Genomic DNA, 18309 nt, shown 5'->3' with positions numbered 1-18309 from the left:
TTGTTATTGCCTTGTATTTCTGGGGCTGTTGAATCTGGTGGCGATTTTTTGTTAGCCCCGTTTTATTCCTCTGCTTTAAATATCATTCAGACCTCCTTTATCTAAAGGCTTATCAGATTCATTGGATTATGTGTAAGGCAGAGACTATTCTTCCTTAAAACTGCTGGTGGAGTCTTTAACTTTTCCGGGGGTGTTTTTATTGCCAGTAATGCTTATTTTTCTGAAAATACATTGAAATTCTGAAAGTTGTCTGATTTCTGAAACGGAAAACTGTTAGTAGTATTACTTAATATTCAAGCATAGACACATACATCTATGCCCTATCTCCTTCCTCAACCTCCCTTGCATGGTGTCCAACATTTTACACAGTGATAATTGAACACAAAAACCTTAAGCATTACCTATTGCTTAAGGCACTCTTGAAGCCTTGGCATTATACAGCTGAGCCAAAGAAGTAAAAAGAAATAGCCGTATAATTTGGCACAGATATAAAAAGGTAGAAAAAAAACCCTTAGGATGCAAAGGAAAGCTGGTCAAAGGGCATCCATCATTCCAAAGCATGCTGTCACTTCGTTATGCTTCTCTCACATGAATATAGACAATAAGTACAAATTCCTCCTCACACCTTGTTTTGCACAGATCTGTTGGATCCTACCTCATTTATCTGTGCTGACTCTCAGGCTTGCTGAAATATTGCTCACATTCTGCCTCCATATTGCTTTCTTTTAATTAAAACCGAGTCTGTCTCTAACAAATATTGCATGTGCACACACCCAAACCATGACTGCCTATTAGATGGATTTGCTGTTGTCTGCAGTTGGTGTAATTTGATGGGAGTTGGCATTTTGTTGCTGTGTTGGGAAGCTGCTGCAGCCCAAGCAGAGGTCATCCATCAGGAACATCTCCAGATCCAATTGAAAGGAGAGGTTTGCAGGCATTTAGCCAAGCCTGTTCCACTCCGCACAGACCGCATCTCTGACAATCAGGTCATTCTGAAAGGCTCATTGTCAGGGTTTTATATAGTCTCTCTCTCTCATATCAAACACAACTGGGTATTTTACTGATGAACGAAGGAGTGACCCTAAGAGTGTAAACTTTTTTCTGTTGTTTTAATGTCTCTGCATCTGCTTGGGCTGAAGGGCTCAAAGTCAGCCCAGACCGTAATGCAATTTTGGATCTTTTGCACCAGGTACAAACTTTAGTTCTAGTTCACTCAGTCTGTAATAGTCTGGCTTGTGATTGTAGCACAAAGTAATGTAAAAAACACACACAATGTATGAATATATGTGCATGGCCATTTCCATTTTTATTTAAGCTAGTCATTTTAGCACAATAGTAATGTGTAATAATAATAATAATAATAATAATAATAATAATAATAATAATAATAATAATAATAATAAAGAAACTCTAAAATGAAACCTTTATTACTATTCTACACTTGTTTTGTTTTTTGTATTTTCACTAACTGTGTTATACCTTAAACAAAACTGTTTTATATTTTTTTATTCATATAACGTCAGTACCTTAAATGCTTTAAAGGCATTGTTGTTTGAAAGCTGTGTGAAAGCATAAAGTACTGAAGGTTGGCGTTGCTTTGGAAACTGCCCATATGCAGAGCTGCCTTCATGACATTGGCAAAGAGATTTACACCACATTTCAGTACATGAAAGGAATCTCATTTGGCATTCAAAGAACCTGCCTCTACCAGCCAGTCTTTGAACTTCCATTAAGCCATTTATCACCATGCTGTGCAATTCCTTTTATTTCCCTTTACTCTAAGGAAGGAGGCCGTTCTTCTCAATTCAGCATCTGTTGACCCTGAGCATTCAGTTTGTCCTATACAAAATGTTCAGAAACCAGAATGTTAGACGTCATGAAATCTAAAGCACCCATATGTACTTGTTGCTATTCTTATGTAAACAATAGAAAATAAATGTCTCCTTTTTTTTTTTTTTAATTTCCTGTAATCTCTCTCTCTAGTTCCACCGGACATCCATGAAATGAAGAGCCACGGAGTTGGTTTGGGGCGCACAGCACTGCTGCGGTGCGAAGCTGCTGCTGTGCCTTCTCCAACCTTTGAGTGGTACAAGGGTGAGAAAAGGTAAGTGTTGTCTGATTGTTTGTTCTGTCATGTCACAACATGTAGTTGCATCTCTCTCCTACATGTGATGTGATGTGGCTTTCATCGTACCGGGCTCCAGCACGGTACAGTGTCAAACTAAAGGGTTTGCTATCTGGTAACATGCAGTTTATCAATTTAATATATGGTTGCTACACAGTCTTGGAAGGTTTGGCTTTATCCTTTTCCTAGTTTTGATGCGTATGAAAAAAAGCACTTAATTTTTTTTTTTTTTTTTTTTTTTTTTTTTTTTCTGATACAGACAAAACTAAAAGTGAATGCAGGAATTTTACAATAATTTATATAAAATTGAAATGTGTATTTTCAATTTGTCGCATCTCATTTTGATTCAATTTTGTTGGCAACTCTTTCTATGAAACACATGCTTCTATTACACTATTTCGGATCAGCTCAGATTTTCACTGTTTAGAAATGAGCAAACCGACATGGAGGCATAAAAAGCTAGATCCTGGACCCTCACATGTTCTTGTAAAGCTTGAACATTTCTCCTATTCTTGCACATATTTTCTGTGAGTGATCTTGTCTCATCTCTCAGTCCAAAACTAAAGATGCTAGGTTTAACTAGCTACCCCTTTATTGCTTTTATTTGAGATTGCATATGCAAAACAAAATGTCCATTCTGTGATCAGAGCTCTGACAAGAGTTTGAAAAAGTTTGGAAGTGTCTGAAATTTCAATTGTATATATAGAATGGAAAAATCATTTATGTTTCCACTGTGTAAAAGTTATATCTTTCCATCTACCTATCAATTCAGTTTCTGGGTTTTGCATGTTCCTTGTTTAAAGTCTAACCACTGTAAAGGAAAATCTGCATAGTTAAGTATTGTAGATTTTTAAGTAAGCTGTGCTACAATTTATCAATGTTTAATTTCTAACTAATGCTGCCTCCCAGCTTTACTTTCAATAAGCATACACCCCTTTTAATTTGCTCATGTTAGTATTGAGGCACATCATTTAACATTGATTTTAGACACACTTTTATATGTATGTCTTGTAAAATTAACATGCTTCCACCACAGCTTACTATTGTTGATGCATTGAGTGGCCATATTGAAATGTGAAGTCAGCGAATAAAGACATAACTGGGAGTAGGCAGAGTTGCTCCCACTTTCCCTGTGGGAAATCTGACTTCAGTGAGGGCATTTTGGTTTATTTTTCTGACTGGGAAGTCAGAATTTCCCAATAGCAGCTACATCCAGAGTGCAGCATACGTTCTTGTGCGTGTTTTCTTTGTTTTGTTTGTTTCCCAAAAATGATGCTTTTCTTTGTCATCCCATTCCTCATGTCTCTGGGGAAAGCCCACTAAAACACTCCAGCAGGAGTCATTTTGTAGCTTTTTTTCTTACCTTGCATTCTGATAAAATATTTGCAGGCAACTGGCTTAACTCACTTGTGACACATACATCAATCAGTCTAGATTCAAGTGTTAGTTCTTGAATTTAAAAATCAAATTATACCCATTACCCATCATTTACCCACTCCTGGTGAGCACAATTTCAGTCATCAGCTCACACTGTGCTAATTGTAATTATGGGGTGGATTCAATTTATTCAAATTGCTAAGGAGGCAAGTTGGCATAATTCTGGTCTTTTCTTAATTCAAGGACTTGTTCCTTCTGTGACTTTTCACATGGCTAAATTGTGATTTCTTCTTCCACTTGTAATCACAATCAGAGCAGTAGTGAGAGGTCTGAGGCACAGAGTTCAGATTTCTTCATGGCACGTTCGTAGTGCACACAAAGTAAAAGCTGTGTTTTAGCTCCGCTTTGTGCAGCTTTCCTTTTAGTTTGTCTGCATCAAACTTATTGTGACAGTCTTGACAAGTAAACGTTTCTCTTGTTGTGTCACTGCTTTCATTCTTTGAGTGGAAGTGGGCGAGTGTTTATGTGTACATCTGTCGGGGTGGGGAGCTTTCTTTCACCACGACAGGGGGAAGCATTGACTGGTCTGATGTTAAGCTAGTAATGGTGTGAAACACATGCTGAGATTTTCAGAGAGCGTCAAGGTAAACTTTGAAGAGGCCGCAAGCAGTGAGGCAACAACACATTTTGAGGATATTGTTGGAAACAAGGTCACACGTAGAGTTTTGGCTCAGACTGCCTTACAAACCAGCTTGAGCCAAGCCATAGCTCCCGGGAGGTCACAGTGAAGGCAAAATTTGGAGGATTTTCAGAGTTAGGAATAAGTTAACAACAAAATGAACTAAAATAATCGGATTAAAATCACAGTAGCACGTGCCTTAATGGAGTCACGTTTAATCTTTTCAGACTGTTAAAGATTATCACCATCAAAGTACAAACACCTTGAATCCAGCTGTTGAAGCCAGATATTTACAAACGCTGCATAAAAAGACATGTAATCGTCATTTTTCTTCGCTGTCTCACAGTAAATCTAAGTAAACATTTTTTTTTTTCCATTCTATGCCAAAATTACCAAGAACACACTGTGTTAATTTTTGTGCGAATGTCTGTCAGTCTGCTGTTAGATTTGAAGTAAAAATGAAGTGAAAATGTGTGTGAGCAAGGCAGCCTTCATACCTCGCTCAGTTCAGGAGGAATTGACTAAAACTTCAGCAAACTGTTGTGAGAAGCTTGTGGAAGGAGCCTCAACGTGTTTGACCCAAATCTGTTTACAAGGCAGTCATAACAGTTACTTAATAAAATTACTTAAAAGACTTTCTCTTTCTTTCTTTGTCAAATAGAAATGGTAAATAACTGGCCTGATTAAATATAACACAGTGAGGAAATAAGTTCTTTCTTTTTTTTTATACATTACATGTACGTATCTGGTTGTAACTGCTTGCTGTAATCATGTGCACCTGCAACAAAACCGAGTAAAATGTCAAGTTGCACCCTGCTGCTTCTCCTCCGGTTCTTTCCACTCTTGTCTCAGTCCTTCAAAAAGCGTCTCTCCAAAGCAGACACGATGAAATAAATAGATGCGCTGAAGAGCGTGGTAATGATGGAGAGATCCACTTAAGATGACATTTGCTCCATTCTTGCCTCTTGCCTCTTTTCCTACTCCAAGCGTTTTTGTAGCAGGTGAGAAATCAAAGCCTCGTTTGTCACATTTACATTGGTCTTTTCAGGATCATTAGGGGACACGGTATCGACATCAAGAACGTCAGCTCCAGATCAGTCCTCACAGTGACCAACATGACAGAGGATCGTTACGGGAACTACACGTGCGTCGCCATCAACAAGCTGGGGAGGGCCAACGCCAGCGTGCCTCTTATTCGTAAGTTGTCATTCCACTTGTTCTTGGCTGAGTGGAGTGGTGGAAGCGACAGAGGCCTGAAAGTATCGCCTCTCAAGTGCTTTCTTTATATTTACTGCAAACCCAGCTAAACCAGAGCAGCCACTGGATAAGGACGTACTAGCAGTTAAGCTTAAATGTTTTTTTTTTTTTTTTTTTTTTTTTTTTTTTTTTTTTTTGTTTGTTTGTTTTTTGTTGGTGTTGTTTTTAGTTTTTTTATTCCCACATTTGCTGTCTGCTGTGGTTGCAGAGTCTGCGTGGGTGTCTGCTTTGAAAGTCTTCATCTGCATGTGCAATGGTTGAAAACACCACCTGAAAGCAAAAATTAACTTTGGTGTAATGACATCACAATTATGAACATGACTGCAAAGGTTATAACTGGTAAAATCAAGGCTAAGTAGTGTGGCTCAGGTTTGTTTTAAAAAATGTCTGGGAGTCAACCCTTTTGCAATTTTCAAAGCTTTGAGTTCAAAAAGGGCCAAAACATCAGAAGTCATGCTGCAGGAGCATCTGTGCTGCGCTGGGCTTTCATTTATTGCGGCTAAAAAAGCATTCTTGCACACATGCAAGAAAAGAAATAGGAGAATATTTGCTAACACCACAAAATGTTCAAAACAACAATATGATGCATTAGTTTGAAGAGTTTTACGGATGCACAGTTGTAATTCGAACTAAAAATACAGCAATGATTTCTCACCGCAATTTTTCCAGGAGTTTTTCTGTACATGCTTAAATTGCATTGCATTGATACACCAATCACATGTTGCTCTGCAGGTCAGCATCTTTCCCCAGACTTTCCTTTGCATCGTTTGCTTCATGCTTTTTTTTTATCAGAACTGGAGATTTGGTTTTTATTTGTGTCGTGCAGTGCTGTGTTGTAGATGAATATTATTCTAGACTCAAGTAGTAAGCAATGTGCTATAGTGGAGGGTTTGGGTATTTTTCCTCTTATTAATTTGGAAGTCAGCATTCAAAAATAAGGGGAGAACCATATTTAGAAACCTAAAAAGTATTTTATTGCAAAATGATTAGTTTTGTAATTTACAAATGTATATAAATACACTTTTGAATTAAAGTGTTCTAAAATGCAAATGGTTCATAATGTAGCAGGAGCATTACCCAATGAGGAGGTGGTATGTTTTTTTTTGTTTTTTTTTTTGTTTTTTTTTTGTGAAAACATGTAACTGGTAGGTTTGATCTTTATTTTGAAACCAGGTGAGGTTCACTGAGTTCAGCTGAAAAATGCAGGAGCCTCACAGCACTTCTCCTGGGATTAGTCATCCGTCTCTTACATGGCAGTCATTTCAGTGCTGATTGAGGTTATTTATCAGCAAAATCAAAGGAAATCACAGGTCCACACAGGACACAGCCTGATACTTAACATCAGAGGTAAAAATGAAAAAACAAACGGAGCCGAGGTACAGCACGAAAGGAGTTTTTAATGTACAAAAAATAATAGTACCGTAGAGAGTTTGTAATGGTGATTGCAATTCTCCATCCTGATTAATGAAACAGAAATAGCTTTTTTCCTGTAAAGCAATAATAAACCTGTGCTCAAAGTTTGTCAGATTCTCTTCCATCAGCAGCAGATCCCTGCTGCCACTGATGAAAGTCTGTAAAAACCACCAGGTGTAAAGTGGTCACTGCTGAGACAGGTGTTATCCTCAGCTTTCTGTCATTGTGGCTCTGCACAAAATCAATGAACTGAACATCACCCCTGCAGCCCTGACTCTTAGAGTTTGTGAACAGTCTCATAACGCCCGACAGCACAAGCTACTTAACTTGATCTTTTGGCCCATCGTAACTCACACTGTCGGAGAATCTGCATTCCACATCTGCACTGCAGATTCTCGAATTATCCAAAGGGAATTTAGTTGAAAAATTTAGGAGGTTTAAATTTGTTAGCAAATTCTTGTTTCAAGGAAAGGTATATTGAGACATGAGAGCTGATATTACTCGCAGCACTCCACTGAATTGAAATCAGATTAAACACATGCACCTCTAGAGCATTAATGAGAATTTCTGACACACTGAAATACAGTGAAATAGAGATGATCAGTAACAGTTTTTGCAGTTTAAGCAGACAGTAGAGCAAAAAGTGCTCCTGTTGACATTGATTGCTCTAATGCTTTCCTACTCATATAAAGTGCTTGAAAGCATTTTCTTTCACAGAGATTCAGATAAGTGTAAAAAGTATTTGCAGAAGTCTAGTTATGAAAATAATCATCCTTCAGACCATCATCGGCATATGCTGAGTAATACAAAATTCTTCTACAGTAGGTAATCACAAGCATACTGGATTTGTTAGCCTATGCTACAATCTTTTTTTTTTTTTTTTTTTTTTTTTCAGTTCCAACAATCACTAGAGCATTCTAGGAAAACTTTTCTCTGAAACAAGTGTAGTTTGTTCTTATTTTTGCACTATTTACCCTTTTCTCTCAGCCACTAAACAACAGTGTGCACATCCGTATTGTAATTGATTTAATTATGAAACCTGTGGACATCTAGTCTACATTAAAGCATCACATGATCATTTTCTCACCAAGAATGCAGTTTTCATGTGTACAAACGTAAACAGAAGTTACTGTTCACCACTGTAACTTAGAAAAAGACATTAATTCAGTCAAAGGAAGCACAGCACAGACAACCACAAGAGGTCCTTCCTGCTTACAGTTCTTCTTATCTGTGATTATTTTATGAAGAAGCTCAGACTATGAGAACTCCTGTGTCTACATTCCCTTCGGGATTAATAAAGCAATATAGGATTGTATGGTGTACCACCAAGCAAGACGGTGACAGAGCTGTGGCAGTCGATACCTGCAAGTGTTAGCCTTCTTCTCGTCTTGGTGGTGTGATATAAAGATGAGGAGGTTTGTGCAACTCACCGAGATCTGGAGATAGAATTTATTTATTTTGCTGTACCTCTGCGGTTCGCAGTGACATCAGCTATGAATGCTTTACTGGTTAGTTACATTTGAGATCAGTGACTGCTTAAAGAGAGGTTTGTCTCTTCTGAAGTTCCAGGAACCACAAGAAAAACATTAAGTATAATATTGAAAAAAGTTGAGCAACAAAAACACAGTTATCGTTGCAATATAGTTGTTACAATTTTAACAGCTATATTGATTTACTTTTGAATGATATAGATAGTACACATTACAGATTCCGTACTGGCAACACCATTCAAAAGACTCCATAACATATCATCAGTTAATCAAACATGACTTTATCAAAATAACATATTAAAATTCTTACAGGACACAAGGTAAGACCTGAGTGCACCTTGTATTTTTAAATGGAATTGGAATTTTTTTTTTATTTTGTAACAGTGTAGACAAGGTTCATGTTAATGCAAATGTGTTAATATAAACTAAAACAGTGTGAGTTAACACGCTACATTGTGTTTCTCATTGTCTTTTGTCACTTTCAATCTAGTCTGAGTTTTTTTGACACCATTTGTTTACGATGCATAGCATGAAACCAGCCTTTCATTGCCCTATACCTTTAAGATTTTGAGTGCCTCGTATGTTCATCATAATGAAAGGAGCTGCCTGCATACATTTAGATCTGCTTGAGGAAAGGACTCATTATTGGGCTTGTAACCAGTTGCTAATGTTTAAACAAATAGTAACTCATTATTCACCAAGTTTGTAATGTTGCTCCTCTTTCAATAATGGTCACAGCTTACATCTTTGCTTTGTCATCCTTTGAGTTTCCCTGTTTGTAGCCCCTTAAGTAAACTACCTCCAAATAACATTTTTCCTTTTCAACTAAACAGGGTCAAGTTGAGCTACTGTAGTTTTAAACATCCAGCACATGTGCTTATGTTTCATTTTAAGCTGTGATTTTTCAGGTGAGCTGCTGCAAGAGAGGTTAGGTATGTGTGTGTGCACGTGTGCGTGTGTGTGTGTGTGTGTGTGTGTGCGTGCGTGCGTGCGTGCGTGCGTGCGTGTGCATCTCTAGCCATGGTGGTGAAAACAAGTCCATTAGGTTACTTATAAAGGACTTTCTACATTGGCTCATAGGATTAAAAATATACAATTCCTTTTTTTTTTTTTTTTTTTTTGTGAAATGAATAAACATTGCCGGGGTCCAGGCCCTGTTTAGCATCACCTAACCTGGAGTATTCTGAAATTTTAAATGTCATTAGTCTGTTAAATACTTACAACTTAATTTCTGTTTTTACTTTTGGCTCTGAACATTTAAAATGTATTTAAGATTTACGCATCTAAAATATTGCTATTAGGATAATCATTTTAGTGAACACTTTGGAGACTGAAAGAACATTTCCACCCACTATTACATATGCTTATACATTCATGAACTTCTCAACTATTTCTTTTGCTTGCAGCCCGAAACTGTATGTTTGCTTGGTGTGTTAAATCCCTGCATTGTCAGATTGTTTCATTATTTTGTCCACCTGCTGTGCCATTTGAGCAGCTAAAAAAGACAGCAACAGTAAAAGGAGTTGGGTACAGTGTTTCAGAGTGTGGCTGGGTAAAATAATTTATTTTAATGTATTCAGTGATGAAATATGAGCAGGTAAATTAAAATATTCACCAGTTTGCGATACTCCCTCTGATGGTAACATTGTCCCTATCAGGCCAGAGACTGAGAACAGAAAAAAAAAAAAAAAAATGTCTGTAGAGTTGGCTATTGTCAAAGGAGAGCTCCATTCCCCTGTTTGTGTATGCACAAAGAACATCAAAGGCCTCTCTCTGATTCTCAAATGGATGATCTTAATGTGACACTAGCAAGAGCTCAAAGGCAGAGTAGTGAAAAAAGAAAACCCTGAGAATGCGTAGAGGAGGCAGCTTCCTGAGTTGCCACCCCCAACTTCTCTCGCTCTTCTATTCCTTTTTATCTCTCTGTCGTTCTCTCTATCATGGTTGTGTCTGATTCTCTTATCTCACACACTCCTGTAGCTCCTTTCCCTCTCTCTTTCTCCCCTGTCGTTCATTCTTCCTCCCTGTCATTCTGCTTTTCTGTCAAACATCCACACAATCTGATGCATTGCTCGCTTTTCTCTCTCATGATCTCAGTTTCTCTCTCATGATCTGCACTAATGGAAGAGAGGCCAGTTCTGATGTCGCTCTTCACAAGAAATGGCAAGCAGTCACCGGGAGCACCCGGCCACCACAGCGAGGCAAATAATAATAACCCAGGGGCAAATTTAGTCACAGGTGAATTTGAATTGATGCTTTAAAATGAATCAACTGCTACTGATTATCAAGATGCAAAGGGGGGGAAAGAAACATCCATATTTCATAGCTCATGATATATTGAGGTGAATTTTAAGTAAGGGTCCCAAAATATGTGTTCCTACTAGTGAGGGATCAGCCTCGCTGAAAAAGCTTATCCCAGAGTGCTGGAAAGGAGGATCTAACCAATTGTTAAACCTTGGATTTGAGAGGAAATGTTTAGCTTTCATCCTGGTTGTGCAACAGTGGACCAGATGTTAAACCCATGGTATTGTTAAGTGGGATTGGCTGCCCAGGCCCCCTGCCGTTCTGAAGAATCTTACGATCTTGTCTTTTTGAGATATTTAGCAAAAGGTGCTACAGACATATGGGATCCTTTGGTTCCTTTTAAGGAGCCGTTTGTCTGATCCTTCAATAATCAAACAGTGAGTCGTGCTTAGGTCCTTGGCATAAAGTTCTACATTTTCCGTGTGAAGATTGGGCTGTCCTTTGTCATAGACTTTTTAGTGGTCTTTGTTCGTGAAAAGAATCTGAAGGTACGATCCTGAGGAGAACAGTGTCTAATGTGGGAGCCTTAGAAACTCTCCATGAGACAGTTAGGAGACTCTGATGATCTGGTTCTGTTGGCATCTTCAAGTCATGACCTTTAGTATGCGCAGCAGGGAGGGTGGATTGCTCACTGCAGGTCAGGTATCGGTACCTGCTTCAGAGAAGGAGATCAATTATTTTAATTTGTTCATTAGGGATGTAGGGCGTATTCACAGCTGACGAAGTTGGTCCACTTTAAAACAAACCAAAGTCATCTTCCTCCGGTGGTCTGGACCTTTTGTTCTGTTGTGAATACACTCAAGCGAATCTGGTGTGGGCCAAACAACTGGACCAAGTTCAGGTTTAAGGTGGTCCAAACTTACATGAATACAGTTCTGCCTCTATCCAAACCATCTACAAGAAACAACATATTTTGGATTTCACGAGCCATTGTTGTTGGACATCTTGGTAAAAAATGAGCTCCTTAGTGTTGTTAATGTGACAGCTGCTTGTATTGATTTTGCTGAAATCATACCTGATCTACCATATTCTGATTAGTGAAACTGCTGACGGCATGTTGTGGGTCAGAACATGCAGAACGTCTTGTCTGATTCAGCTAGCAGCACAGATTTGCTAACACCGTCCCAAAATAAGAAATAGCACATCACAAAACTTATGTTTAATGAGCTGCTCTTGACATTTAAAATGGTATTCCAGTTGTAATAATAGCACAAATGTGCACAACAGAAATGCAAACAAGAAGTTCTTCAATGTTTGTTTTCTCTCTGGGTCTGCGCTCTGCTCTGTTATTTCTTTCCAACGGGGGCAATGATCATCACCTCTGTGGCATTGTTGGAAAAGTTATAGTACACTTGCAAACAAGCACAATGTGAAATCAAACCACACCAAGCGAAAAATACATAAAGTGCACTCATGGTCTGGACCAAACAAGCGAACCAAAGGACTTTCCTGGTGTGAATGCTTAGAATGGAACAGGAGATGGATAACATACAATCAGTTTAGATTCTGACTTTCATCTATGGCCTTGAGATATGCATTCTGACCAAAGGACTGAGATTCCCGATATAAGTGGCTGAAATTAGCTTCCTCCGTAGGGCGGCCTGAGGTTGGAGTAGAGTCACTGCTCCTCTGAATTAAGTTGAGTCAGTTGAGGCAGTTTGTGCTTTTGATAAGAATTCCACCTGAGCACCTCCATTTGGAGGTTTTTCTTAGCTACACTGCAGTGGGGGAGCTCTATGGTGCAGACCAAAAACTCACTGGTTGCACTGTTTATCTTTTCTGGCTGGGGATACCTTGGAGTCTCCCACAATGAGCTGAAAAGAGTTGGGTTTTTCTTCTGGAGCTGTTAGATTTTAAAATAGCAACACAAATTGTGGGCTTGAGGGTATTTTTTTCATGTTAAGAGACCCAGTTTTGACACATAAGGTAAGTGTTACAAAAAAAAACAATGGTTTCAGTAAAAGAACGTAGGTAAAACCAGTGATCTCCCTTTGACAGTGCAAACATAATGTAATTGAATTTGTTCAGAAAATCACTTATTATCCCTCACTGTGGTGTTTTTTTTTTTTTTGTTTTTTGTTTTTTTCTCAAATGAAATGAAGATGAAAAATATCACCCATCAATGTAATAGTAGTCATGTTTGCATTCTGGGTTTCTGCCAGTTTTTTTTCTTTTTAAAAACTGAAATGAAATGGTAATTGAATGTTGTGAGATAATATTGGGTTTTCTGCAGTTAAACTATCAGTCATGGGATGGTGCACTATATTTTTACTGTAGCCGGTAGAAACATAAACTGGTTTATTTTAGCAGAGAAAAAGAAAACTCCATCTGTGAGTACTAGTCAAAGTAATAGGTGTACCTCTGATTGTGTTTAAAACAGGATTAATATTAAAAAGGTGAATATTAAATTTTAAAAAATGTGCCTGTTGTTTTGAGATGACTGTTGATACTAGTTTTACATTTCTTTTTTGAAGTTTACAATATTGTATGATTTAAAAATATCAAAGAATAATAATAGATTAAGAACATAACAGGTAAAGGAAAAAAAAAACTATTTTTCCTGCTTATGCCTCAGAACATCTGTCCCTAAATCTTATCTGATTTTTATTAAACTCAACAGATGCATCAAAGTACATGGTGTTGGTTTATGTATTTAGTTAAAAAAAATAGTGGAAGTTCTTAGTTTTGATTATTAAAAAAAAAAAAAAAAACAAAAAAAAAAACAACAGAGTGCTGATCTTTGATTACAACCAATAAGAGGAAAAATAGCCAAAACAGAGGTTCAGTTTTGATCATTGTATTTACAGCTCTTGCAGTTGTGTTTACGCTTAACTTCATTGTCAGTCATTCAGAATAAATGAGAACCTGCAGTTCTTCTCCGAGGATCTTGTTTGTTTCTGAACAAATCTCAAACTGTTTCAGACATAATGGAAATGTAATTGCAGTTCATAAATTACAAGAGTTAGAGACAATTGCAGTGCATTGTGTACCTTCATGAACACAGAACAAACTTGAAATAAACCTGTTTACTCTATGTGGATGGATGTTGTTCTGTTAGCCATTTACTAGTTCCATTACTGAAACCAGAGCACTTAGGCATTCGTCAAATCCATGTCCTTGTGTGTCGCAGTTTTGTTTTTGTCTGCTTCACAAGTTGCTTTTTGCATTTTGTAGTTAATTGAAGTACAAAGCATAGTTAAATATACATCACCAGAAAAGGACTGGCCCTTAATAAATTGAGTCATTCTTCATTACAAAGGCTCACTGACCTGTCACAGTCTGTGTTTCTCATTCTGGACAGTTTAATTAAGATGTAAACAGTAAATCGTGTTTCTCTCCTCAGTCAAGCTTCAGGTCACAGTTTGCTGCTTACTTTTGTGTTTGTTTGGCCTCAGCCGTTGCTGTGCTTTTGTGATCATATTACTATATTTAGTCATCATCCATATTGTCCTTGTCAGTCAGTTTATTTTGAGGTGTCCTCTCATATTTCAGATCTACATGACTTCTGGAGGCTTATGAGAAATGTTGCCCTTTAAACTGCTGAATTTGCTTTCATACTTACCTATGTACTTATTTTGCAGTCTGTTTAGCCATTTGCTTAAGTTCCATCCTTTATCAAACGTGCTAATGGCGAGGAGTGCTGGTGCCCATCTCTAGCGGTCAGCAGGCAAGAGGCAGGGTACCCTGGACAGGTTGCCAGTTCATCGCAGGATAACACAGAGACAGACAGGATAAACAGTCATCCACACACACACCCACACCCACACCTGAGGAGAATCAACCAATTAACCTGACAGTCATGATTTTGGACTGTGGGAGGAAGCCAGAGTACCTGGAGAGAACACAAGCATGCACAGGGAGAACATGCAAACTCCATGCAGAAAGACTCCGTGCTGGGGATCAAACCAGGACCTTCTTGTTGGAAGGCAACAGTGCTACCAATTTGCTTTAGAAATAATACAAAATATGTTTATGTAGCAGCTGATGTTTTAAGTTTAAGCTGAGATCTGATGATTTCTTTTGCTGCTACGTTCCAGATTGTATTAGATTGATGTTGTTATTTGTGTTGTCTTTTAGCCTCTACATGCTACTTATCTTACTTGTCGCACTTCAGTCTTTGATTATTGTCACTGTAAAACACGATCGATGACCCTGAATATATGCATATGTTTTTTTTGTTTTTTGTTTTTTTTCCACAAAGTCTAGGTGCATTCTAGGTGCATTGTTACAGCCTTGGATAAAGATGCTATTAGTATCATGCTGTAAATTCATTTTCTGCAAGTCAATATTATTGAGCTATATCTCAGATAAGAAGGGCACTCCAGCGATAAATATAAAGTGGAGCATGCTGTACATTCTCATAAAATAGGTGTATTATAACTTAGCCTTTGTCCCATTGAATTACAGTATTGTCAGTATTTTATTTTCAGTTTACATAAACAAAGCCGGTGTGCCAGTGAACCCTGTTTCTTATTAGAATCTGTTTAAGACCATGCAAAGTCATTTGTCTTTTTATCCTGTTCTCTTGCTTCTCGTGCTTTAGGTTTTTAGAGTTGTCCCTTAAACAGCATAGCCCTTCAGATCAAACTGTATAACTTTGAACAGTCAGTTCTTTGACACACAGTAGGGGTTTCTGACACAGAGAACTGGATGATTGATGCCGGCTGACTGCAGGGGGTTGACTGGTAATAGTCTAGAGCAGTCAAACTTAGATGTACTTTTTTATGTTCAAAATAGCAGTCTTGTACCTAGTGAGGTCATACACTTCATTACATTAAACATGTTGCACATGAATAAGTTAGCCATGATGTTTAATTGTCATGCAAATTTATGTTGTCCCTGTAGAATTATCAAATAATATACATATCCATTATTTAAAAGATAAAATGTCACATTTACAGAGAGGCCCCAAAAATGTATGTTGCTGCCATAAAAGTATTAGAGGGGCAGTATTATGTACACTTAGTGCTATCTTGTAGCACAATCAAGTAACACAGGTATTTTCAGTTCTAAAAATACTGTATATTTCTTATATTAAAAAGAAATTTGACTTTGTAATTTATCGGCCTGAATTTGGGTCTTTGTCTCTTTAAGAAGATTGTGCTCTTTCCAACACTCCGCTTTCAGGAGTCATAACATCGCTCCTCCACTAACCTTTTAACAACGTTTTTACCAGCATTGCACTGAGAAGTAGTCCATATGTTCAGCTCAGAAGACATGCAGTTCCACTAGGTGTTTGCAAATTGTTGCTGCCACTATTCTGAAGGAGTGGAGAGTGACAGGGTGTGCTTTGTGAGGCAGACACTCCAAAACTTAAAAACTACAGCAGAGGAGGAGCTGTGCCTCGAAGGTGGTGCTCGGTTCCATTGATTTTTTTTTTTTTTGTTTGTTTGTTTTGCACAGCTGAGTGGTTACCATGGGAGATTAAAGGATTTGTCAGACATGCAAGAAGGAATTAATGCAACACGGACGGAGTAACATTATAATGTTACTCATGAGCTTCACATGATGTGAAGCTCAAAAAAGTCGATTTTACGTAGTCCTGCTACTTTAACATAACATTTTGGCTACTTTATAGTCGGTAATTGTCTTTCTTTGGCTTACAGCCTCAGATGTTAGTTCAGATGCTTGTCAGGGACTGCTCTTGATGGTTGCATAAAGTTACCAAAATAGGGTTGTGAATGACTGGTTATAATGACATAACATTCGCCCTTTTGTTAGTTTGCGCGCTTGCTCTTCTACCAGGGGACAACAAAAGTCAAACAAAAGAGACGATCGTTTTTTCATAAAGCCAATTCATCTAGGCAAAAAACACTATGTGCACATTTTGCAATGAGAAAGGTTTTGACTTTGATACAAATAGTTTTATCTAGCTGAAAAACTGCAGTTCATGAAGAAAACATCCCCAAACACAAACTCAGGCATTTTTTGTGTTCAGCAGAAATTTGGGATTTACAAGCAGATTTCTGATTATCTGTGGCATCTGTGACTTAGTGGGTAGAGTGGTCGTCTTGCATTCGGTAATAGATACACTTCATTATCAATATGCATTGTCTGGGCACTATTCAAAACAATGTGCACTTAGGGAGCCATCTTCTCTCTCTGCCTGCTGGTGTGTGAGGGCAGACGGATAAGATGGACAGTTATCTGCTATTGTCCTGTCCAGTCTGACCCAGCTGGTTGTATTTATCCAAGCCACTCAAACACAGCTAATTCTCCACACATAATTTTAAGCTGCACCTTCGGCAATGCATATATTTCATGCTACGATGTGCAGACACCCTGTCTGCACAAGGTAAGCTCACCTCAAGATTCTGAACAGTCACACGTTTACCCAGTTAAGAATTATTTCAGCTATTTATTATTTAACTTTTTAGGGGCAAACATAAATTGTGTACAGTGTATCAATCATTTTCAGATCATTAAGCATTATAAAATAATCCATCAAAGCCAGACGTAGCTGAGCATGGACTTTTACACTCTTACTCATATGACATACACTGTACAAACTGACACGCCTTATGGTTCCCAAAATGTACGTAATTTGTTTATGTTTATTTCTCATAAGAAATGTTCTGAGATAGGCCAACATTCATGGGGCGATAAGACACATGTGATAAGACCTTACTCAACAACAACCTTAATGGATATATTATAAACCAATAGTCTCCAACAGACTAAAGCGCTACAAAGAAAGTTTGTGTTGAGTATTAATTAGATTAAAGTTTTGGATGTGCAGTCATCAGATTTATATAGGACATTTTCATATATTTCCATATAATACTTTTTTTCTTGAAATGCAATAATAGAACTGTTGTATAAATGCTGTTTCTCCACTATGTATCTATGCAACACTCTCACACAAACACACGTCATGATATCAGTTAAGGTTTAATACTTGACAAAAAGGCAATTCTGGATTTAACTTCTTTTTTCATGTGCTAGATTAAAGTAATCTTCATTGAAAAGGCCAAGCTGACTCTCTCCAATTTTCTGAGGACTCCTTCTGCTTAATTGGTCAATCTGTTATCCCTTAAACCCACCTCAGCTTAGCCCCGGAGGAAGATTTTCTCCCCCTTTTTCCTCTGTCTTCGTTTCCTCCTCTATATGCCTGCAGTCCCAACCCCCCTTCCCCCCCCCCCCTTCCTGTTTGTCCTCATCTTCCCCTAGGCAGAAGAGACATTGCCGGCTATCGGGTTAATGAATGTTGTGTTCATTTGTCACGCTTATCAATCATTGCATGTGTAGGTGTCATTTTGACACTTCTTGTCATCTGCCATTGTTGCTGATGATGTTGTTTATTCCCACACTGTGTGATTGTACCTGAGTCATAGAGCAGAGGTGCAGAGGATGGGGTGCTAAAGGTGAAACCTGAAACATGGGCATATTCGATAACAGCTTAAAATGCTGGAGAAATATGTGGGGATTGGATGGAGAGGTGATGTGCTTCCCACATTGTTGTATTTTGAAATAACACTGTTAGATTTTAGCTTGTATAACGAATACAAAGTTTATAGTCTTGGCATCTTTGATATGCTTTATTTTTGAAGTGCTAACATAAAAGATACATATATATATATATATATATATATATATATATATATATATATATATATATATATATATATATATATATATATATCTCTCACATATATATTTTTTTT

The 18309-nt window shown here is 37.8% G+C and overlaps 1 protein-coding gene across 2 annotated transcripts in view; it reads left to right on the top strand.

The window, feature by feature from the left end:
• Positions 1-18309, top strand: part of negr1 (neuronal growth regulator 1) — a 185419-nt gene that overhangs the window by 125013 nt on the left and 42097 nt on the right. For both annotated transcript variants that reach the window (XM_015040552.1, XM_015040553.1), the window contains exons 5-6: positions 1984-2104; positions 5230-5378. In XM_015040552.1, coding sequence (XP_014896038.1) covers positions 1984-2104; positions 5230-5378 — 270 coding nt within the window. The remainder of the gene's footprint in view (positions 1-1983; positions 2105-5229; positions 5379-18309) is intronic.

The sequence above is a fragment of the Poecilia latipinna genome, unplaced genomic scaffold (genome assembly GCF_001443285.1).
Source record: "Poecilia latipinna isolate Pla-1442-1.1 unplaced genomic scaffold, P_latipinna-1.0 Scaffold516, whole genome shotgun sequence".
NCBI classification, from domain to species: Eukaryota; Metazoa; Chordata; class Actinopteri; order Cyprinodontiformes; family Poeciliidae; genus Poecilia; species Poecilia latipinna.
This window is presented reverse-complemented; position numbering and strand designations above follow the sequence as displayed.